This window comes from Rhineura floridana, chromosome 2 (genome assembly GCF_030035675.1).
Source record: "Rhineura floridana isolate rRhiFlo1 chromosome 2, rRhiFlo1.hap2, whole genome shotgun sequence".
Classification (NCBI taxonomy): Eukaryota; Metazoa; Chordata; class Lepidosauria; order Squamata; family Rhineuridae; genus Rhineura; species Rhineura floridana.
In genome coordinates this window covers 97,824,369-97,848,784 of record NC_084481.1, presented here as the reverse complement: position 1 = coordinate 97,848,784, position 24,416 = coordinate 97,824,369, and the positions used below count along the sequence as shown (strand labels likewise).

General features: G+C 43.8%; 1 protein-coding gene across 8 annotated transcripts in view; it reads right to left on the bottom strand.

Moving 5' to 3' along the window:
* Positions 1-15,518: 15,518 nt before the first annotated feature.
* ZDHHC5 (zinc finger DHHC-type palmitoyltransferase 5) overlaps positions 15,519-24,416 on the bottom strand; it is a 72,703-nt gene continuing 63,805 nt past the window's right edge. For all 8 annotated transcript variants that reach the window (XM_061609668.1, XM_061609663.1, XM_061609669.1 and 5 more), the window contains 5 exons: positions 24,160-24,292; positions 23,637-23,760; positions 22,669-22,781; positions 18,083-18,972; positions 15,519-17,190 (listed from right to left, as the gene is read on the bottom strand). In XM_061609668.1, the coding sequence (XP_061465652.1) occupies positions 17,025-17,190; positions 18,083-18,972; positions 22,669-22,781; positions 23,637-23,760; positions 24,160-24,292 (1,426 nt within the window). In that variant the 3' untranslated portion in view covers positions 15,519-17,024. The remainder of the gene's footprint in view (positions 17,191-18,082; positions 18,973-22,668; positions 22,782-23,636; positions 23,761-24,159; positions 24,293-24,416) is intronic.

Below are 24,416 nucleotides of genomic sequence, written 5' to 3'. Positions count from 1 at the left end.
GCAACTCTGCATTCCTCTGCATTAATAGATCGTGGGCAGAGAGTTCAGAGGTGCTTTCTGTTGGAAGTATGGTTTAAGGCTAGTGGATGAGTGTCTGAGTAGAAAGAGCTGATCTCATTAGGCCTTTTCTAAACAGGGAAGAAGAAATAGCAGAATTGTAAAGTGGGAGCAGAGAAGACAAGGTTGGATTTCAATTCCCAGGGTTTATCCATGCCGGTAAATAGGCCTGCTTTAGTATCATCAGCCAGAAAAGTATAGACCAAATTCTTTTAACTGTGGAAGAGTGTCAGTCAAGAAGCTATATTGCAAATCTAAGGATGAAACTGCATGTTCTGTGATCTTTTCCCTAAGAGATCACTTATCAGGTAAAGGCTTCTCTACATGTTGTCCCTTTAAAAATAAACTTCAAAAAACAAAAGAAAAGCCTGATAAGATCTAAACTTTTGCCAGCAGCAGGGAAAAAGTGCTATCTTTAGGAACAAACTTCAGCTGTGAACTGATAGAAATCATTGCTTTACTCTTTCTGGAGTGTAGTTCTGTTCTGAATTACCACCTCATCTGAGCACCTGGCAAAAATGGTTATTTAAACTTTCAGGTCTGCTATTGTCTGTTTTAGTTCTAAACACAAAGGCAGAGATAAATGTGTCCCCCTCTACAGCATCAGCTGAAACAAAATTTCTGTAGGAATGACAGCGTGACAAGAGGAACATGCTTAGAAGTAGTCAGCCTACACAAAAGGGAATTCCATCTAAGTTAATTAAAATTTCTCTTGCCTGCTGGGAAGGATTAGAATGAAGTTGGATTTGTGCTTTAATCAAGATTGTCTCTTAGAGACAAACTGACCATGAGAGTGGGAAATCACTGATTGGGGAGATGAGACTGGGGTCATGGTGTCTGTGGGTGGGTGGGGAAGTGTAGAAGTCCCCATAATAGAAATTGTCTGCCTCAAAGGAAAAGAAGTTACAATATGGGTACCTGTCCCTCCCCCTTGCAAAAAAAAAAAAAAAAAAAAAGGTGAAGAGCTGCTCCAGGGAGATTGTTTTAAATCAGGCTCACCCTCCCCCAGTCCTGTGGACCCAATCCAATTCTCCTGCCTGCTAATTTTAATGAAAGAAAAAAGTTGGGAGATCCCTGAGCAGATTTTCCCTATCAGGTCTAGCTTGATGCCTGCAAGTCCTTCTTTCATAGAGCTGAAGATAAATGGCACCTGGAAAGTGAATGGAGATGTTCTGTATTACTCTATTGCTTTCTAATGATCTGCTCTGTCCTTTTAGTCTCTATGCTGGTGTACTTGCACAGGAAGACTTGCTTCACCCTAAAGGAATGCATTCCATGAACTACAGGAATTAGTAGACCAACTTTGTGGCTAATGAGGGCAGGACAGCATGCTTTGCATCTGATGCTTTCTGTGAAAAATACTTCAGTATATAATTTTTGGTAAATTAGGGCTAAGTTATACATGCAAATACGTCCCTCGTTGACTCATATGTAGTGATGGTAAGGTGAGACATGAACATCTTGGCCTCATTTATTTACAATGTTGATATTGTAACTTTTCTCCAAGAAGCTCACGGCAGCATATATTGTTCTCTTCCCCCCCCCCCCAGCAACTGCTATTTCCAAACCATTTTCAAAGGCAGCCCCCGTATAGACCATGTTACAATAATCAAGCTTCAGTGTCTTCAATGCATGTGTCACTGCCGCTAAGTCAACTGTTTCCAGGACCAGGCACACCTGGTAGACCAGTTTGAATTGGCCAAAGCATTCCAGGCTACTGCAGCCACCTGCTATTGAAGCAGCAGGGCAGGATCCAGGAGTACTCCCAAACTATGGACCTGCTTCTTCAAGGGGAGTGCGACCCTGTCCAAAGCAAGTTGTAGCCCTATCCCTGGCGCAGCTTTTCCCTTGACCAGCACCACTTTCATCTTGTCCTGATTTGTTTCAGTTTGTTAGCCCACATCTAGCCCTTCACAATCTCCAAGCCCCAGTTTAGGATGAGCACTCCCTACAATCAGGTTGTAGGGTGAGAGAGTTATGTGTCATCAGCATATTAATGACCAGGGCCAGCACCAAAGGGCAGCCTGGTCGGGCCCTGGCTAAGGGCCCCCGTGGCCCAGAGGGTGGGAGAGTAGTGCTCACCTTCCACAATCTGCGGTAGGGTCCCTGCCATGGATCGCAGGAAAGGAGTTTGCAGCTCATTCGCTTCGACTACCTCTCTCCTTTTTTTGCTGCTGCAAGCATTGCCCACGCATGGCTGCCATCAACCAAGATGGTGACGGAGACTTCTTTAGGGGCTGATGCCCCTATCACCATCTTAGTTGATGGCAGGCATGTGCATTCCACGTAGCGTACCGTGCTTGCATGCCATCAACCAAGATTAGTCTAAAGCCGTTGGGCTTTAAAGGTCAGAACCAGCACTTTGTATTGGGCCTGGAAACAAATTGGGAGCCAATGGAGTCGATAAAGCACAGGGGTTATATGCTTCCTGCGCCGTGCTCCAGTTAACATTCTGGCTGTTGCATTCTGAACCAACTGCAATTTCTGAACCGTTTTCAAAGGCAGCCCCACATAGAGTGCGTTACAGTAATCAAGCCTCAATGTCACCAATGCATGTGTCACTGTGGCCAAGTCAACTGCCTCCAGGAACAGATGCAGCTGGTAGACCAGTTTGAGTTGGCCAAAAGCACTCCTGGCTACCGCAGCCACCTGATATTCAAGCAGCAGAGCAGGATCGAGGAGGACTCCCAAACTGCAGACCTGCTCCTTCAAGGGGAGTGCAACCCCATCCAGAACAGGTTGCAACCCCGTCCCTGATGCAGTTTTTCCCTTGACCAGCAGTACTTCCATCTTGTCTGGATTAAGTTTCAGTTTGTTAGCCCACATCCAGCCCTTCACAGCCTCCAGGCACCGGTTTAGGATGAGCACTCCCTCCCTGCAGTCAGGTGGTAGGGAGAGATAGAACTGAGTGTCATCAGCATATTGATGACATTGTACTCCAATCTGATGACCTCTCCTTGCAGTTTCATATAAATGTTAAAGAGCATGGGAGACAGAATGGAACCTTGCAGTACCCCACAGGCCAACGGCCAGGGGGTCAAGCAGTAGTCTCCTAGCACCACTTTCTGGGTCCTGTCCGTCAGGTAGAACCGGAGCCACTGTAAAACTGGCTCCCAATCCCATCCCAGCTAGACGGCCCAGAAGGATACCATGGTCCATCGTATCGAAGGCAGCCAAGAGGTCCAGCAGCACCAACAGGGATGCACTCCCCTGTCTGATGCCCAGCGTAGGTCATCAAGCAGGGTGACCAAGACACTGGTTGTCATGGCAGCCATGAAGTCCTGAGCTGGACCTGTGAATCTAACCTCGGCATGCATGTTGAAGTCACCCAGGACCATCAACCTGGGGAATTGCAACACCAACGCCAAGACCAGGTCCATCAGCTCAGGGACGGAGACTGTTGGGCAGCAGGGTGGACGGTACACCAACAGAATCCCCACTCTGTCTCCCTAACCCAATGCCAGGAACACACATCAAAGCTGGAGGTGTTAGGGACAGGGTACCTGACAAGGGAGATAGATTCCCTGCAGACAGTTGTGACCCCACCTCCCTGTCCCCTGGATCTAGCCTGCTGGAGTGCCACAAAACCTGGTGGGCAGAGCTGGGAGAGACCTGCTCCACCTTGGTCATTTAGCCAGGTTTCGGTAATACAAGCAAGGTCAGCACATTCATCCAGGATTAAGTCCTGAATTAAAGTGGTTTTATCAGTCACTGACCTTGCATTCGTCAGCAGGACAGTAAGATCCAGGGAGTTCCCAGCATAGCTCCCAGTGTCCCAAGGATTGGAAGGGGGATCAGAAGGGATGCAGGCACGAAGATGTCTTATATCCCTTCCCCTGTAATGGCCAGTCTGCCTCCCACTGCTATTACATCTCCTGCCCAGTATTACCTCAATGGCAGGCCCACAACTACTTCTACCCCGGCATATGTTAAAAGAAGCCTGACACTGGGGGGAGGGAAGCCTTGGCTAGAGGTGGCTCTTAGGAAGGGAAGCTCTCTTCCCCACCCTCTGGCAGTCATCTTCTCCCTTGTTAGCCCCAACTGGCTTCAGCTGGCACCCGGGCCTTGCAGGGACTAGCAGTTGACACCCCAGGAAGTCTGCAGATGGAGTTTTGCAGGAGGCCACAGCAGCAAGGCGGAGGTCCTGCTGGGTTTCTCTCACCTTCCTCCGCTGCGCTCCCTCCCTGTTGGTTTTCCGGAGACTTCTGAAAACGTTCCGGAGAGCCTTTAGGAGGGACTGAAGGTAGAGCCTGACACTGATTTTATGCCCTCTATGTTAAATTTTACCTTTATAGTCCCTTTAGTACCACCCCCTATTTATATGTATATGTGTGTGTGTATTTTATGTATTTTAATTTAATGTTTTTGTGATTTTACTGTTTACAATTTTATTATGTACGTGTTTGATTTTATTTTTGTAAGAAGCGTTGAGTGCCCTATTATAGGGTAGAAAGGTGGGATAGAAATATTTTTAAATAAATAAACAAGATGGCAGTGGGGGCCTCTGCTTAGAGAAGCCTCTGCTGCTGTCTTCGTTGTTGGCAGCCCTGAGTGCTCAGTGCTCGCAGCAGCAAAGACAGGAGAGAGGTATGTGGAACAAGCAGGAGCTGCATGCCCAGGGCAGGCAGTGCCCAAGGGCCCTGTAGTCCAGCAGCCAGGGGGTTAAGCAGTAGTCTCTCAGCACTAAAAATGCAGCCTGAGCAGCTGAGAATAGAATGGAGCTATTACTTTGCATGATCTGGTCACTGCTTTTTATGCAGCTTAAGACTGCATTAGCTTTTGTAGTAGTTGCATCAGACTGTTGGCTCCTGTTTAGCTTGTGATCAACTAAGCTACCTAAATCTTTTTCACCTGTACTACTACCTAGCCAACTCTCCCCCATCCCACAAGTGTGCCTTTAATTATTTGTTCCTCAATGTAGGGTTTTACACTTGACTTGCTGGAAATTCAGCAAATCAAGATAATTTTGAGTCTTTATGGTCTTCCATAGCGTTAGCTACTCCACACAACTTCATGTTATCTGTAAGTTTGATAAACATCTCCTCTACTCCTGTCCAAGTCATTTATAAAAAGGTTACAAACAGCAGAGACCTGAGGCCTGTAGCCTTCCACTTGAGACCTTGCTCCAGGGTGAGGTGTAGGAATTAATGAACACGTATTGGGTACGGTGATTCAACTAGCTGCAGATCACATAACCGTAGTATTAACTAGCTCATGTTATAATTCTGTCCCAAAGAAAATAATGGGAGACTTTGTCCAATGTTTGATTGGTATCTAGATGTATTACATCCACAGCATCCAAACTGATGTACCAAACTAGTAACTCTGTTTAAAAAAAGGAGATAAGGGCAGCTGACCCCCCTCTCTCCCCCCCTTTTTGAAGACACATGTAACTAGGTCTATTTTCAGTGTACTGCAGCTGCTGGCCTTGAACAATCTGAATGGTTTCCTTTGCTCTCAGTACTTTTAAAGGAGCAATATTAGCTATTTATTGCACCTCCATCCTCTTTCTCTGCACCTCCTTTACATGATAAATGAATTGGGCTGAGGCAGTAAACGTAGATCGTATAATAAAGCTTTGCTCGCTACTCAGTCCCATGTACTCATAAAGCTGATGATAATAAAAAGATGAGAGATCTACTCCACCCCACACCACCTCTCTATCCCAATTCTCCCATGCATGTAAATTAAAGCCATTGCTAGTAGGAAAGGTGGGGCAAAACTGGCTGGTCCAGTTTCCCTAAATCACAGGTGGCTTCTGTATCCTGAAGAGCAGGTAAGGAACACTGCCTCTCCTCCCAACCTAAAACAGTTTAGGAAGCAGGTGAAGCAGTTTTCCTATATTGCTTGGGACGTTAGACCATCCTTTATAACAGGGTCTAGTGTTTCCATGCCAACAGCCCACATGCAAAACTTGAGTATTAAAAAACAAGGCAGGAGGCAGGGCAATGGGAGTTGTGGAAGATAATAGGAACTTGAGTGAACAATCTGCTTCTAAAGTCTTTAGAACAAGGTAAATAGGCAGCAATATAGGACACAGCTGAGAAAAGTGGAGCCACCCCTCACCTCAGCCACAAGCTAATACAAGCAGGGTTAGCCTCCACCCAAGACATTACACTGGGACAACTGTGAGATGGGGCAACATATACTATCACTGGCACCAGGGCGTTGTACAATATTTCTTTGTACATGGAGATTCATTACACTAGTAATACATAAATCACTCTGAAGGCCACTTTTACATTAACAGAGGATAGTGGCAGTTTAAAGGCTAATACAAGTTACTGTGTCATAAACTTTCATGGGCCTGTGCCCGCGTTGTAAAATGCAATAAACATTCTTGGTTCATATGTGCAAAAGGGGGGGGGGTAAGCAATGCAATTGTATCAGAGTAGGTGTCACCTCTTCCAAATGGTAATGAACTGCCAAAACACAGTGGTGGACAGAAACACCTAAAGAAGGGGCAACTGGGAGAGAGCCACTCCCCAACTCTACTGAGCCCAGGTTAGAATTAGTATAAAATCTGCCAATGAATTCCAACTCTGCAACATCATAATGGAGCCTCCCTCTGAAATCTTTTCGTTTCAAACGATGAGAAGTTTAGTCTCTTACACAATGTCCAGCCAGACTCCTGGGACATCTTGTAATACAAAAATTGCCATACTTTATTAGCAGTTGGGAATGCCTCACACTCTGTCTGATTATCTCTTTTATTCTTTTCACTGAATCTCATTGTCATTTGTGCTCTGCAGAGTAATGCAATATACTTCTCTCTTGGATTACTTGGCCTTCTGACAACTGTGTGCATCTCTGCCACCGTAAGATAACATTAGTATCTGACGAAGTGAGCTCTAGCTCATGACAATTTTTTGCTGCAATAAATGGGTTAAAGGTACAATTAGCTAGATTTTGTGGGTTGATTTCACATTTATAAAAAAGGGTTTTTGTATTATGGTGCCCGTGTTCTTTAACCTTTGGTCCCCAGCTGTCAGACTACAACTCACACTCATCACCCTCAGCCAGCTTAGCCAATGGCCAAGGATGATGGGAGTTGTAGTCCAACAATATCTGGGGATCTAAGGTTGAAGAACAGCACTGTTGTGTTAATAGCAGGGGGGGAATCTTTCCCTTTTAACTGTTTCTTTTAACGCAGTTACCCTCTTTTTCTTTTAGCTCCCTGTAACACCTGTCTTCCCTTTTTATACAAGAAGTCTCTCTGCACCACCACCCTCACCCCACAGATCAATCTATACCAATCTAGCCCTGCTGGATCAGACCAAGGGCCCAATCTAGTTCAGCATCTTGTTTTGCCCAATGCCCAGCCACATGCCTGTAAGCATGCCCACAAGAACAGCATGACAGCAGTAGCCCTCTTCTACTGTCAACCTGCCAGCAACTGATATTAAGTGAAATACTGCTTATGAAGAATGAGGCACCATTGATAAAGCTGTCTGCTAACAGCCATCTACTATAGTGACCATCATTTCTTGGAGCAGTGGATCCACATATTTAAGTATGCATTGCATGAAGTAGTACTTCATGATGAATTTACTCCTTATCAACATACGCTGTTCTATAAATGTGTGGTGCAATTGCATTTGAAACACTGTACAATTCTCGGTACCTCATCTCAAAAAAAAATTGTAGAGTTGGAAAAGGTTTGGAAAAGGGTAACCAAAATTATCAAGGGGCTGGAGCAACTCCCCTACAAGGAAAGGATGCAGCATTTGGGGCCTTTTTAGTTTAGAGAAAAGGTAAGAGGTGACATGGCAGAAGTGTACAAAATTATGCATAGCAAGGTGAATATGGACAAAGGTTTTCTCATAATACTAGAGCCTGTGGACAATGAAGCTGATTGTTGAAAAATTAAAGACAGATGAAGTATTCACAGAGTGGATAGGTAAACAAAGGATTTCACTTCCACAGGAGGCAGTGATGGCCACCTACTGGGGTGACTTTAAAAGAGGAATAGACAAATCATGTAAGGATAAGGCTATCAATGACTAATAGTCATGATGGCTATGCTCTGCCTCTATTATTGGACGCAAGATGCTTCTGAATACCAGTTGCTGGAAACTGTATGGGAGGAGAGTGCTCTTGTGTTCAGGACCTGCCTGTGGGCTTCTCATAGGATCTCACTTGCCACTGTGAGATGAGGATGGGCCACTGGCCTGATTCAGTAGGCTCTTCTGTTCTTAACTTCACCTAGTAACCCTTCATTTCTAGTATTGTCAGATAGTAAAGCTGCTCCACTTTTTCAATATTATGCATTATGTTATAAGTCTGTCACATCCTCTTAGCCATCTTTTTTCTAAACTAAAAATTTTACACATTCAATGAGGTCCAGTCCTTGACTGGCTGATCAGCATATGGGAAGTGGCTGAAAAAGCTGGTACCAGGTCCACCAGCAACCACTGGAAACTGACATGGAGCAGCATGCCAGTGTAATGCTGTGTAGGCAATCTCCCACCCTTTTTGAGGGATGGGTGGGTCTTACAGAGTGTCATAAAGAAGAAATGGGCCACAAAACAATGGATATTTGTCACTCCCCAAAAGAAATAAGGGTCTGTAATCTACTAATCTACTACCAGATTGTATGATGTATGGAACTTTTACAGGCACAAATATGCCCTCCACATACCTCACCCACCATAACGGACATTTGGATTGATCTATATTGACAGCAAATATTAGCACAAAGGTAAATTGCAAAGCTCAAATGGTTTGAAACAATGAATAAAACTCAGCAAAAATTGTCCCTTTGAAAGCTCTGGAATAGAAGTCAGATTCTATTGTTTTTTATAAAATTTAGGTGCAAGTAGCTTTAGATAGTTTACGTGTGGCAGGTGGTAGGATAGATAAAATTGAGGGCTATTCTCCTTTAAAGGGTTGGGGAAATTCCGACACTGGAAGGTCTGGTTTGGTGAGTTTTGTTTTTGCATTTAATCAGGAGCATTTTCAGACCGAGGCCAGTTAACAAGCTAACTTTTTTGTTTGAAAAGTCTACAAAAGAATTTGGTCAATAGGGCATAGCTGCCTTGCAGAGCACAGTCTTCTATGTATAGAAAGTCAGAGAGCCTCCTTTCTGGACATAACCATACTATGCTAACAGTTAGCTATGTTTATTATTTCTTGTAAGTCACCCAGACAACTTTGTTATGGGGCAATATGTAAATGTCAAAAACATATTGAGAGAAGTAGACACATCTAAGTTTCTGGGGAATAAATAACACCTTTTTGAGTGATGGGAGTAGCTATTCATGTTCTTACCTTTCTAAGACATACCTTATTTTGATTTCTATTTTTGATCAACAGTTATATATTTCATTTTTGGGCAGCTGTTTAGTATGCAACAAGATCAAGATTTCAAAAATTTGCAACTATTAAAGCACTTTCCAAGTTGGAGGAAATAGTAGTAGGAATCATGAACATTGTTAGAAGAGTAATCAATGCTAAAAGACTGGCTTGTACTCAGTGCAGTAACTGCAAGCAGTTCACTTGAATTACCCAAGTAAACCCCGTTGTCAATTATGGTTGTAACACTTTCAATTAGCAAAGTGCTTTACAATCTTTATGTTTAACCTCATAACAAACCTGTGAGGCAGATCACTGTTGTACTCCATTTTAAAAATCAGGCTGGAATCAAAAATGATTTACTCAGTGAAAGTCTGTAACAGGACCAGAAGATGGATTCAGATCTCCTACCTAGTGCTTACCTTTGTCCTTGATGCATGACCACACTGGCTTTCAAGGAAAAAATCATCTTAAAACCCTGGGAGCATGGCAGTCTTCTGGAAAGCTAACTATCTTGCAACCAAAAGCAGTTGTTGTTAACCCAAGCTCAACAACTCAAACACTGTCCATCAGTTTTCCTCTATGACCATGTGGATCAAAAATATAATTTGAAGTTTATTTATAACAAAGTGATGTCACTACTATCCAAAGGGAAGGGTCTCTGAAGTGTTGTATGGCAAAACTTGCAGATTCTTAATATGTCACTGTGCAGGAGAGGGAGGGTCCAGTCCTATAAATTTGTGCGCACAAGAGATTTAGGTCAATCCAGCCTGTATTAACAAAAGCATTAATACTATTCTGTGCCATAGTGATGAGATATTCAAAGCACAGGACCACGATTCAACAATTCAAAAGGAGAAATATGACATATATGAAGTCCAAGACATAAGTCAATGTAAGGAGAAGTTCAAAGGGCTGGGTGTTTTCACCTCACAGAAAAAGATTAAAGGATGCTGTTGGCAGTGTCAAAAGATGGCAGATGTAACAGGCTATAAAAGAAAAAAACTGATTTAAAATTATAGCAAAAACTGCCAAGAGAAAATGGCTGTTCAACAATGTAGTCAGTTGTTTAGAGAAGTTGTACCTTCTTCCTTAAAAGATCACCAAGGTAATGCTAGGGACAGATGCTTAAATGTCACCAGGTCCAAGTAAGGTAGGACCTGCCACACAATCATTCACAATATTGCAGTTATTCTTTATAAAGCACCATCTGTGTGCATGGCATTTCATAAACTACAAGTTTGACATGTTCTTATCCCAAGGGACCCACAATCTTAAAGTAAAAGATGCACAGACAAAGAGGAGGGAAGAGGGTAGAGGAGGGAAGAATACACAGTTATTTAAATTATATGTACTTCAGGTTAGAGACTAGGCCCTAGTAGGATTCCCCACATCGAATTGCCAGCAGAGCCAATGGTTCCAAATGACTGAAGGAAGATACATCACGCAAGGGCAGCTACCATTCCCCCTAGCCCTGACACACAAGCCATTTTTATCTAGGATAAAATACCTGCACCGTGGTAAGAGGCTGTGTAACTGCTACACGATCAGCAGAAATTCAAGAGGTGCAGTATCCCTCAATTTCTGCACAATTTAGGGCAGAGATTGGCTGAGGTTGTTCCTTTCACCTTGCACTGCATGCAAGTTTGCTGCATTGTAGTATGGAAGCATATAATGGCAAAGGCACACTGTCCAGAAAAGTTATGGTCTTGTCTCCTAGCAAAAAGGCAAATAAACAGAAGGTATTTCCAGAGTTTCCAAGATCACTTGAATTAGCATTTTATTATGAAACAGCCCAATGATTCCCACCCACAGTCTCTATTGGATTTGAGCCTTTCTACAATCCTGCTCAGGAACTCCCTTTTCTTGCACAGTACCTTCTATAGGATTATGCCAGCTTTCATGAATGTGCTTGTCAGATGTAGTCTCTACCATCACAACCTTACTCAGCTCTTCCAGATGATAAACAGGTATTGGGAGATACAAGCTAGTTTCAAAGATTTCTCCTTGAGGCAAAGCGAGCAACATCAAGGCTCTGGCTCAGACTGTAATTGGGGCAATTAGCACTCTTGCTGTCGTCAACAACAAGCAGGAGGATGCTTAGTGTCACTAAAGAACTTAAAACACATTCAAATACAATTCTAAGTAGCTCACAAAGCTGGATACATCTATGGAAACGGGAAGGACCAACCAGGCCTTAAATACATTATCACTGTGGCCAGTTCTTCACCAGGGCCCTTCCTTGGCCAGTCTCTACAATAAAAGAACTTGGGGGAAATCCATTTCCATAGTTAATAACAGACTTCATGAAATAAAACATCACCTTTATTTAACAGCTTGCCCTTTCCTTCTGTTACTACTGCTGGACACTCTTCCCAAGACGTAAGTAGAAACTGGTTATATTTAAAATATTTTTAGTTTTCTGTAGGGACACCTCATATTATGCTGATGTATACACAACTACAATTGTGCATATTCATTCTTTATTTTATCTTATAGTATACACGTTTATACTCCACCTGTCTACAAATGCATAACCCGGGGTGAAATTTAGAGACAGTAAACACCTCCTGTACTGATGGTACTATTTAAATAATATCGGACATGTCAAGAACCTAACTACTAGGATAAATAAGGTAAGGATGGTCTTCAAACTCCCCCATTAAAATAAAGGGGACTTTACATGCTTAACTCTGGTTGGATTATGCCCTCACCCTTCAATTGTTGTCATACAGATGCTATTTCACTTGCTCATAGCTGCTCCCCATCTGCACCCCAAGTCTTTTAAGGTCATATTCAACTAACTCATTGTGCTAGCAGAAGCCGTACAAGGATTCCCACTAGTGCAACAGGACCCCTCTCCTTCCCGCGACTTCCTCAAATCTCCTCCAGAGAGTTGGGACAACCCTCAAAACAACACATGGTGGGAGGAGAGGGGACGTTGTTCTGTTGGGCAAACAGAAATGCTTGCACTGATTAAAAAATGTCCTTAGGGCTATGTTGAATACAGCCCTTGTGAAGTATTAAACATAAAAGTAATTGGCCTCAATTGAGCCACATGCTCCTCACAAGAAGTGGTTTTCCAACAATCTATAGCAGAACTGGAGGTTAAGAAGGATATTATGTTATGGGACTGTTGTGCTCAAAGTATTGGGGCAGCAGAGCCTTTTGGGATATACAATATGCATAGACAATGATAGTGAGTGAATATAAGTGGACATTAACCAAGACAACACTTTACAAAATTAATCAAAGAAAAGAAAATCTTGCCTAGAACTGACATTCAAGTGGCCTGTACAGTTAGTTTGTGCAGGAATTTGCACCTGCATAAAGCAACACTTTGGAAATTGGTAGGTAAGGGATAGGAAACCCGTAGCCCTCCAGTCGTTGTTGGACTCTAATTTCCATCAGCCCTAGCTAGCATGGCCAATGGTCAGGGATGATGGGAATTGGGAATCCAACAATATCCAGAGGGTCATGGGTTCTCCAGCCCTGCTCTGGGGATTAGAATCAGCGTTGAAGACATTCAAGCCTCTTTCCTTATGCAGAGAAACCCCATGCTAAGTTGCCTGCCTAGAGATGAAGGAGAATGCCTTCCTGACAGTTCTTTCAATTACCATCTCAGCAGCATCTTACAGAATTCTATGCTTCAGATAATTTTCCCAGTGTCACATTCTTCTCAGTGTAGTCTTTTTTTTTGCTTTGACCATTTTATTGTTCAGTGTTCATTTTCCACAAAATGCTTATGTGTACCTGGCAAAAGGCCACGAAGAACTAAAGATGCCAAAATTTTCAAAGATGTATTGTAAGACAATTTTAAATATCCACAGTGGAAAATGACACATAACTTTGATTATAATAATTCATAATGATTTGTCTAGACAGCATCCTTTCCTTTTCTAAAGCAAAAAACGAGTTGACTTTAATGACAGAGTGCCCCATCATTGTTTTTACTGCATATATGCTTGATGTCTAATATTTTCATCAAAGCGTGCAGGAAACACAAGATGAGAATGTAGGCTTGGTGGTGAAGATGGAAAATTCATAATTATCCAAAACTTCCATTCCCAAGCCTCATTTGGAAAGTTACATCACTTTAGGTTGAACACAGTTTAAGGTGTAGCATGTGCAGATGAGGGTTATTTATATATATTTTAAATAATTGATTTTATTTTTATATTGCAAGCCACTTTGATGCCCAGCCCTTAAAAGCAGGGAAGAAGGTAAAAAAATATTAGGATGAGCAGAAACGGAAGCTTAGGCTCTGAGATTTGGCTTTTTAGCCCCACAAGATGATGGTAAAAATACAATTGCATTTTACATAATTGTATGATACATTTAAGACAAAGAATGTATTAGAACAAAATGGTTAATAAATTCAGTTTTGAGATCAGAGTATTTCTAGTTAGAAAAGAAGCTACATGAATTTCAAGACTACTGATTAATATAATGAAATATAGTATTTCACTACTGTACCACTGTAATGGTTTTAGGTAGTGGTTAACAAAATCCCACCTTTTTGGCATCAGAGACAAGTGTGCTTAGTAGAGATGCTAAACTGGAAAGGCTGCTAAACATTAGCAATCACCTTATTCTGAAAGGGTAGAAATTACTTTATTTGCTGGTCATTAAGTGCTTCATAGCTTTGTCACAGTAGCATGCCCTCTGTCACGGTACACTGTTGTGCTAGCCCCCAGCATAGCAATATGGTCCACTCAAATGATGTTGACTAGAAATATTTGCTTTAGTTCAGGTATGAACTGTTGATCCCCAGCTTTCTTCTTGGCATTCAGTTCGTAACAGCACCGAACTAGAATTTTTATTCCTCCTCCAGATGGCTTTTGAAATCATGCACCAAACTATCCAAGCCAGGTTACACCTTCCACTAGCATACTCCTTTTGGGCCTGTTCTCTGTCTCGCACAATCTTGTTAGCTACTTTTAAAAAGGTTTGCAATCTATATTACAATACCAAGACAAAGGGTAATGCTCCCAATCAGAAATTGTGCTGCATACTAAGAATGAGGAATACTGTTTTAAGTCCAGAAAAATCTTATCTTCAATATCTAAAAATAAAGTTAATTTTTTTCTCTATTAGATGTAGTCATCTCAGAGCAATTGTATGATCAAAGGATCTCCACAGGTTCAAGATTAAGAGGCAAGCTACATGTGATGCTAATTGCACATAAGCAATTAATGTATGTATTTTTCTAACAGCTGTAGTAGGATTAGAACTGTGCGGGGGCTGGAATGGGAAGTTTAACCCTTTCCCTCCCTGCCACGCTCCCAACAACTCCCTCTTGCAAAACCTGCTATTTGTATCTGAAAGGAAGCTCACATTAGTGCTGATAGTTCTTCCCTCCTCAAACAGCACTTACAGGGAGGGGTTTTTGTCTGGAACGTAGCAGAAAAGGAAAGGGTTGAACTCTCCTCTCCATGCTCATCATTGTCCTGCTCCTCCCCTCTCCCACTGTCCAAGTTAATTGTTTTCACACAACGCCCCATAGGTGGGATGGAACTACATTAAAAGGTTAAGTATAATCAGAGAAACATCTTGCTTAGTCCAATAAATAATTCTGTGGTTTTTAAGACAGAATTCTCAGTGGGTCAGACTGATTAGGGGAAGTTTCCCCATCCTGAAAGGAATTTTGCCTTCTTCTGTGGTTGACAGCTTGGCTTTCTTGCTTGAACCTGCTGGAGTGTATTTCCTTTGCAATAACCTTCTGTGAGGCATATGTCCTCTGCTTCTGGTTTGGCTTTCAAAGCATAATGTAGGAGATTGGGGATGGCCATTGTTTTGGACAACAGTTCGCACTAAACGACTGTCGTTTCTTTCCATCACCTGAAGATGTGCATTCTATACCTAATTACTTTCTCAACCAATCCTCTATTACAAAGTATTTCAGATGATTACATGATTGCCTCCTCTGTAAACAAGGTTTAGAATGTAGATGACTGAATGAGCTCTCCTCACTTACCTTTTGGAAACCCTTTGCATCAGTTCTGAGCATCAGCACAATGGTTGCAATTTGAATGACCAAGGAGTAGAAGCTAGCAATATCCTACTGAACAATTTTGGTTGGCACAGCAAGCAATATTGAAGGACAACCAATTACCAGGACCTCTCTCCCCAGGTTAACAAAACAAAACTACACAAACATGGAGGGAGTAGCTCATTATATTTTTTTTTATTCCTCAATTTAAAATGGCTAGTCATAATAAAAATAAAAGTGTAGCTCAGTGGAGGCCACAGTAAAGATATTGCCACAGGAAAAGAGTCAGTAGCGACTGGAGATTGTTGGGTTGCTCTGATTTTTACTCATGGACTTTTATGGGTGGAAAACTTTTTGGCATATGGAAAAATATTGCTTTTTGGTTTGTTGGTTTCCCTCTTCTTCCTGTTGCCTAGTTGGTGAATAAAGAATCATGACACCACAAGAAATCAATATAGATCAATTCATAAAAAGCAATGTAAAAAAGCAGGGGAAATCACCTGGGAAATGGATTTACTAAATACAAGTAACACATCCACAAAAGGGACCCTGCCCTAATGCCACTGCCACCCTCTTCCCTCTGCTCAACACCCCAAGCACCTTCCCATGCTCTAATAGTATGCAACTAGCGCTGTGCATGCCTATCTGGCTGGTTTGCAGGGGATGGCGTCCTTCCACTGGGAGTCATTTTCTTGAGAAGTCAGTCTGTTTGGAACTGAAAACATGGAAGCAAATACTCCTGTAGTTTTTTAAACCCTCCAAGCCCCCAGAAAAGAAATATCTATTAGTCCAGGTGAGCAGGGATAAGGGAGATAGTGGCCTTGGTCTGCTCCATCCATGTCCTAGAATGGACAATCCAGAGCTGGGTGCAACAAGCCAAATTCATGCCTGGCCACAAGCACTGGGATGACCCTGTCGGTGGTACCAATAAGGTACCATGTTAGTACTTCCTCAGCCATACCTGGTCAGGACTGGTGATATAATACCAGTTTCATATCTTTGCCTGACCCATTCAAAAGTAAACCAAGTAGCTATACCTGATATAGCCCTCAGGACTCCCCTGAACTTAAATGCTTCATACATGGTTTCCTCTGGCCCAGCTAATGGGGTCTGCCTGGGCCGGCCTCCCTCCCTCAATATGGGTAGATATATATATAATATTTATATTTATATATTTATATATATTTATATACACACACACCCAGTAACTCAGAAGAAGAAAAAATAGAATCCGTTAACAATCATAAAAAAAATTAAAAATGATCCATTCCTACCGCACTAGGCGAGCGATTGCACAAAGTCCACAACTGACTGTCCTGTTGGTAGTGGTGCAGGCTGCAGCCCGCATTTTCTCTCACAGAGGGGCGCTGACAGGAACCCCCTTCCCTTCTCTCTCGGCAGTGTGTGCTACAAATTGCAGTCTTAGCTGGTTGAGAGGAAGAGTGCAGGCTAAGATCCTGCTGTAGTGTATAGGGACTCTCCTAATCCCAGATAGTTTCATTTAAAAAGGTAGTTGGCCCATCCACTCTTTCCCCACCCCCCCAAATCCTAGATTTGTTTTAAAAAAAGGTCCATGCATCTGATGGGGCAACCGTCTGCTGAGCAAGTCCCAATCTCCTGCTCATCAGGGACAGGCCATTTTAGAATCAGCCAGGGAGGAGTCGACAGCAGGGATATCACCTCATACAGAAATTTCATACGTAGTCCCACCCACTCCAGAGACCTTCTTGACTCCTCCACGAGTGGGGCTGCTGAGAGGCGGCTGGCCAGGGGTGGGTGAGGTTGAACTCAGGCTCTTGGGCTGTCCATTGGACTTGCTGTAGGAGGGTCTCATCTGCATCTCATCTCTGGGAAAAAGGAAGGATACAAGGATGTCAGGTAGTGACTACTCATTCAATGCCAATGGAAATGGAGGATGTCTCACATTGAGGATAAAGAAAGGAAAGTGTGAGATACATCTTATACTGCCTAGAGAACAGAACAGTGGATTTTCTGTATCTACAGAGCATTTTTTCACCAGCAAGGTGGCCCCAACACATACTTATCTAGGAGAGGAGAGGATCCTACATACCCAGCACTAATGAAGAAAGGATGTCACATGTACCCAATACAGCACTCTCTGGAAGGAATAAAAGGAAGTACACCAGGAAGAACCTTCCTAGGAACGTGCCAGAAGGGGCTCATGCTTCCACCATCTTCAGAAGAGCAGGGGAGATTTCTTACAATCTGTCTCCTCTCTGATGGTATACCAGAGTGTCTCTTGCATGCACACAGACAAGAGGACCATACTTGGGTAAGGAGGAATGAAGGGCAGTCTCATATATAATATTTTTATATATGAGGTAGAAACCAGGCAGGCATCACATATGAAAGTCAATGGCCATCTCACACACACAAGGAAAGTAGGGGTGCTCAAACCTACACACACAAACCACAAAAAAGAATGCAATACTGCAGAGATATGCACTGCATTGTATAGTGCAGAGCAAGGTAATGGGCTGGTTCACACATTTGAAGGAAGGAAGGAAGGAAGGAAGGAAGGAAAGAAAGAAATAGGCAGACTAGAGCGGGCATTATTTGTAGATCTCCCCTAGCCATTCTCTCCAGGTACTGCTGAAAGGAACAAACATTATCTTGGGGTCCCTGGTCAGAGCAGTGATGGGACAAGGTTGAATGTGGCTCATCTTTCACCAAGTCAAGGAACACTTAAAGTGCGATGCAGGTGTCACTTGTACTTACTTTGGTGTCAATAAAGGCTGCAAGGCCACCTCCTCAGTCTCTGGGACAGTGGCCTGGGGTGACTGTTTTTGGCTGCTGTAAGACACAGATTTGCCTAAGTGGGGGGCTGCAGCATGGTCTGGTGAGCCCAGTGAGCGCATTCTGAGTGCATGTGGTGGTTCTGGTTTGCCAAAGCGAGGTGGCACTGGGCGGGTGAGTGGGTTCTTGCCCAGTGGTGAGCGTTTTGAATCGTCCGAGGAGGAGCTGGTACGTGGGGCATTGCTGGAGCCTGGTGTGGACTGGATGCCCGAGTCCCCCAACCCTGTCTCTTCTTCTTTCACCAGGGGTGGTGGAGTGGGTGACTGCTGCAGCAGCTTCTCCCGCTCCTGCATGGAGGCCACAATGTGGCGTGAAAGATTGTCATAACGGACAGGTGAAGGATCACGGGGTGGCTGGTGCTTGGGTGAGCCAGAGGTTGGGAAACGGCTGTGCAGGTCAGCCTCCCGCTGCTGGGCAATACGTGCTGAAAGGAAAGGCGATGTGTAGCCCATGGGTGGGTCTGGCTCCGGGCCTGCCTGCACTGACTCAAAGTCAGGGCTGTCGGAGGGTGTGAGAAGACTGTCATATGACAAGCTCCCATTGCGTGTCTGGTTCACTAAGCTCTTGTAAGATGTGGATGTTGTGCCCTCAGAGCGGATTGACTGAAGATGGCCCAGTTCAAAGCCTGTGCCTTGGGCAGACTTGAGGCTGGATGAACGGGAGCCGCTGGATAGTGGATCAAAATGGAAACTCTTGCCAAAAGTGGGAGACCGGAAACTCTCTGGCTCCAGACTTGGCTCAGAACGGTAACTGGGATTTCTGCTGCTCTCAGCAATGGAGGTAGGCTCCTTCAGGCTGTCTCCTCGGCTTAGCTGCAGTCAAAAATCAGAGGAAAAAGGAACAGAATTATTATAGTCATTATAATAATTCACAAGAAACCTTCCTTAGACCCAGATGACCTGAACAACTATAGACCGGTGGCGAATGTCCCCTTTTTGGGCAAGGTTCTGGAGCAGGTGGTTGCCGGTCAGCTCCAGGTGCTCTTGGATGAGACCGATTATCTGGATCCGTTTCAATCCGGTTTTAGGCCTGGTTTTGGCACTGAAACAGCCTTGGTCGCCCTGTATGATGACCTTTGTCGGGAGAGGGACAGAGGGAGTGTGACTCTGTTGATTCTCCTTGATCTCTCAGCGGCGTTTGATACCATCGACCATGGTATCCTTCTGGGGAGACTCACGGAGTTGGGAGTTGGAGGCATTGCTTGGCAGTGGTTCCGCTCCTACTTGGCGGATCGTCACCAGAAGGTAGTACTTGGGGAACACTGCTCAACTCCTTGGACTCTCCATTGTGGAGTCCCTCAGGGGTCGGTTTTGTCCCCCATGCTTTTTAACATCTACATGCAGCCTCTGGGTGCCGTCATCAGGAGTTTTGGAGTGCGTTGCCACCAGTACGCTGATGACACGCAGCTCTATTTCTCCTTTTCATCTTCTACAGGTGAGTCTGTGGATGTGCTGAATCACTGCCTGACCGCGATAATGGACTGGATGAGAGCTAATAAACTGAGACTCAATCCAGACAAGACTGAGACACTGTTGGTGAATGCCTTCCCTGCCCAGATGGTGGATGCTTACCCTGTTCTAGATGGGGTTACACTCCCCTTGAAGGAACAGGTTCGTAGTCTTGGGGTTCTTTTCGATCCTTCCTTGTCCCTGGAGGCGCAAGTGGCCACGTTGGCAAGGAATGCATTCTACCACCTTCGGTTGGTAGCCCAGCTACGCCCCTATCTGGACAGGGATGACCTCGCCTCAGTTGTTCATGCTCTGGTAACTTCTAGGTTGGATTACTGTAATGAGCTCTACGTAGGGCTGCCCTTGAAGACAGTTCGGAAGCTTCAGCTAGTGCAAAACGCAGCAGCCAGACTGCTGACGAGGACCAGCCGGTCAGCGCATATAACACCTGTTCTGGCCCGTTTGCACTGGCTACCTATTTGCTTCCGAGCCAGATTCAAGGTGCTGGTTTTGACCTATAAAGCCTTACACGGCGTGGGACCGCAGTATCTTGTGGAACGCCTCTCCCGCTATGAACCGACCCGGTCACTTCGCTCAGCGTCTAAGGCCCTCCTCCGGGTACCAACCCATCGGGAAGCCCGGAGGACAGTTACTCAATCTAGGGCCTTTTCTGTAGTGGCCCCCGAATTGTGGAATAGCCTCCCCGAAGAAATACGCCTGGCGCCGACGCTTCTATCTTTTCGGCGCCAGGTTAAGACCTGGCTATGCTCCCAGGCATTTTAAAGCGTTTAATGTTACAATTTTAAATCTCTTTGTTTCAGTTTATTTATTGTGATATTTTGTATTTCTGTACTTTTAATCTTTTGTACACCGCCCAGAGAGCTATTTGCTATGGGTGGTTTAAAAATGAAATAAAATAAATAAATAAATAAACTCATGAGGTGCAGAGTTTGCTTCCTCAAAGTGCCCATAAGCAGGACCTCTGCTTACTGTAAATAAAAGCTTCAGATTTCTTAATGCCCCAGATAGTGTTATTTACTTATTAAGAGTTGGTGTAAGAGTGTTAGACTTGAACCTAGGTTCAAACCCCCAGTCAGCTATGAAGCTCACTGGTTGACACTAGCCCAGTCACTCCTCTCTCAGCCTAACCTATTTCACAGGGTTTTTTAAAAGGCAGTAACATAGAAAGCTGCTTTATGCAGAGTCCGTCCAGCTCAATGTTGACACTGACTGGCAGTGGCTCTCCAGGGTCTTATCTTTTCCAGCTTTTACTGGAGATGCTAAGGATCTTCTGCATGCTAAGCATATACTCTGAGCTATACAGACCTTCCCTTATATATAAAATGAATAAGCTCATTTACTACACCCTGATCTCCACTGAGAAAGGGTATATACAAATGTAAATAAAAATATTCAAATGTTATTTATCTTATTTAATAAATCATTGCTTCATTTATCAGTTCTATCCAGCCACACTAGAAGCAGCAAGAGCTTAACAAATGGGTACCTATATCTTTTCATCATGACCTCTAATAGCAAGCTGTGATGGTTGGGTGCCAACAATTTGTAAACAAAACAGGCCAACCCAATATAAGGCAGTGGATTCTACATACTAATGGGACTCCCTAGGTATGCAGAAGTACATGCACTGGTGAATTAAAACAAAAATGTTTTAAAACCCCAAGAACCACATTAGCTTCCACACATACAAAAAAAGGGTATCCTAAATCAGGGTAGCTAACCTGCAGCTTGTATCCAACCTCCAAAAGGATTTCTGTGACCCGCCCTAGACGCCTCTCAAAATGTATCTTTTTTTTAAAAAATGAGACAATTTATTCACCGTTCTTGTTGGTCTCCTGCTGTGATGCCATGATACCAAAAGGTTTTTGTGTGCCCCCAAGGCCCCCTCCAAAATTTGTCCACTGAAAAAACATTTTTAAGTAAATGTAATAATGATGAAAAGTTTTTTAAATAGTATAGAATAGCTGATGGGAAAGCCTTTTGGAAGGCAGCCTTGAGAACTCACCATACCTATTTTTACACTTTGTCCACACCCACTTTGACATGTGGCCTCAAGAGTGTTGATAGGTCAATATGGCTCCTGCCCCCACCCCAAAAAACATGAGCTACCCTTGGTCTAAATTAATCAGAAGTTGGGCGGATTGAGTTTAACAACATAGCTGAGAGCAGTTGAGAATGGAACGTTAAGGTATCAGCTAACAAGTGTTATAGAATCATAGAGTTGAAAGGTCTGAAAGATCAGATAATTCAGCCTCCTCCCAAATTCAGGAAACCCACTGTTACTGTCTTTTCCGCCCCCCTCTTCAAGGCCTGAACAGCACTCCAAGGCTTCTTTTCTAGGCTAATTAAAACTCTCAATAGGGGTAAACAAAATGCGAGGGTATACACTTAACATTTTGTTGTACTTCCCACTTGTGTCTGTACAGAGGATAACACTTCATGTATTTTATGAAGTGAGCTCTAGTTCATAAATACTTATGCTTGTTAGGTTGCACGCACAGCCAGGAGTAAGACCCTCTGAATTCAGAGGGACTTGCTTTTGAAAAGACACACAGTATTGCACTGTTAAGCTCCCTGCCTTTAGCAACATGTGGAGGGCCAAAGGTTCCCCCACCCCCACTATTGGAAGGCAGTAAAGAGCAGGGAAATTGGGACAAGGGATCATAGGAAGAGACAAGGAACTGTAAAAGGTGAAATGTTTTTTTCTGGCCAATGAAAGACCCCTCTCAGGCACACTTCTAAAATTAAGGCTATTAAGTGAACATGTTTTACAACTTCCCAGAACTCAGGCTCTTTTGACTGACTGACTGACACACACAACACACACACACAGAAAGAGTGTAGGCTGTGATTTCCAACAGTGAATCATGCTAGAATTCTGTGTTTGTGGCATAACAGCAACTATATAATATACCAGAGTTCGTTCTTATTGAGAATGCCTGTAACAGTCTCAAAGTGAATTCCCCTTCCAACTCCTTATTCTGTATGATCTCCTGCAACCCTCACCATTCGTGTTTATCAATCTTAGCTCTTCATTACCTTGGCACTGGTGGAATGAGGCATTGCAGCTGAAGTACTGCTGCTGCTATAACCAGGTCTGTACTTGTACATCGTTGGAGTTGGAGGGCTGTCCTTGCTTAGCAAACTGCTGTCTGCAGAGAGAAATGAAAATACACACACGTACTTACAAGCATTAGATCCATTAGATACAAGCATTAGATACAGAACTCTGGGAGGTTCCAGGAATCCCTCTTTGAACACAATTGCAGAAGTTCCACATATGGCACATAACTGATAAGTGAGAACCACATTAAGAGCTTCGGGCACCATGGAAGTCAAGGAATCAGTCAGGAGGTAAAGGGTGTATTATAGGGGTGGAGGTGAAATGGAGTAAGAGGAACATCCAGCCTGTACATGCAAGCCCCTTGGAGCTCTCAATTTTGAGCACTGCTATATGGGAAGCAGTAGCATTGACTGGAGCTTTACTGAAAAAGAAAGTACTGAGAATTTCTCATTGTACCATATTTTCCGCTCCCTCAGAGAACGCTAGAGCAAGAGCAAAATCAGCAGGTATATATCCTGCAAGTAGGAAAAGAACACTTTGTTGTTGTTCTATATAAGCCCTATAAGAACAGACCTGTGTTCCCCAGTAATCCCAGTGCCCACACACAGAAGAGGAAAGAACAATCAATCCCCAAATCTTGATAACTGACAGCAGTCTTCACTCACGGACAAAAGAGTTAAACAATCATAACATCTAAACGGTGATAACAAGCGACAAACTCAGCTCCTGTTCTAATAACCCACTTGAACACTTAGCTAAGTAGGCAGTTGGTATGTTGAACAGTGCTATGAATGCACAGGGCCGACAATGGATTTTGTAAATGGCTCAATACTGAACAGCTCTGCTACCTGGTACTTCAGCAGAGACTACTTCCCTGAAAGCAGATCACTGCAGAAGTGCACAGCTGATTGGAACCCTTGTCTCCCTGGCATGCTCCTCTTACCCTCATTGGTGGCCAGGGTTAAATGCGTCCTCAGACCTGTGTAGCGGCTGAGGTCTGGCTTAGGTGGTGGCGGTGGCTCAGCATCAGCAGACTGGCTCTCCGTTACCTCAAGGCTTCCTTTGGACTGCAGAGACAAAGTGCAGAGGAGCAATCAGAAGAATGAGACAGGATCTGAAGTCCTGAACATTGTCCCCACCTCTATAAGGATGAAAGTGTGATTAGAAGGCTCTCCATCATCTAGCATTTCTGCAAGCGTAGTGGTAGACTATGCACGTCTCAGTTGCTGGATAGGAAGGGAAAAGGCAAGTCAAAATTATATAGGACATAAGAGGGAGCAACTCTCATGCAGCAGTAGCTACATGGGAGGAAAACAGACCTTCACTTGCCAGGGAAAACTAAATATAAGGTGTAATAATATGGAAGGAGACTGAGAGGCTCATTTGGTTCCTACTCACAAATGCAGTGGCACCATCAACGTCTGGAGAAAGCCAGTGCCTGGGTAGCACCTTCATCTCCTCCTCACCTTTGTTCTCTTCAGTTCAGCCTGGATACCATTGTCCATTATCTTTACAGCAATCTGCCCATCTGATATTTCTGGTCGCAGGAATGGTGGCCTCACTAATACTGTCTGCTCTGCCTTTGGCCGTCCAAGATACCTAGTGAATTGTGGGAAGAAGATGAAACATTCCTAAAGTCAACAAGCATGAGACAGTACCTTCTGCAAACATGTGTTGTTGTTGTTGTTATGTGCCTTCAAGTCGATTACGACTTAAGGCGACC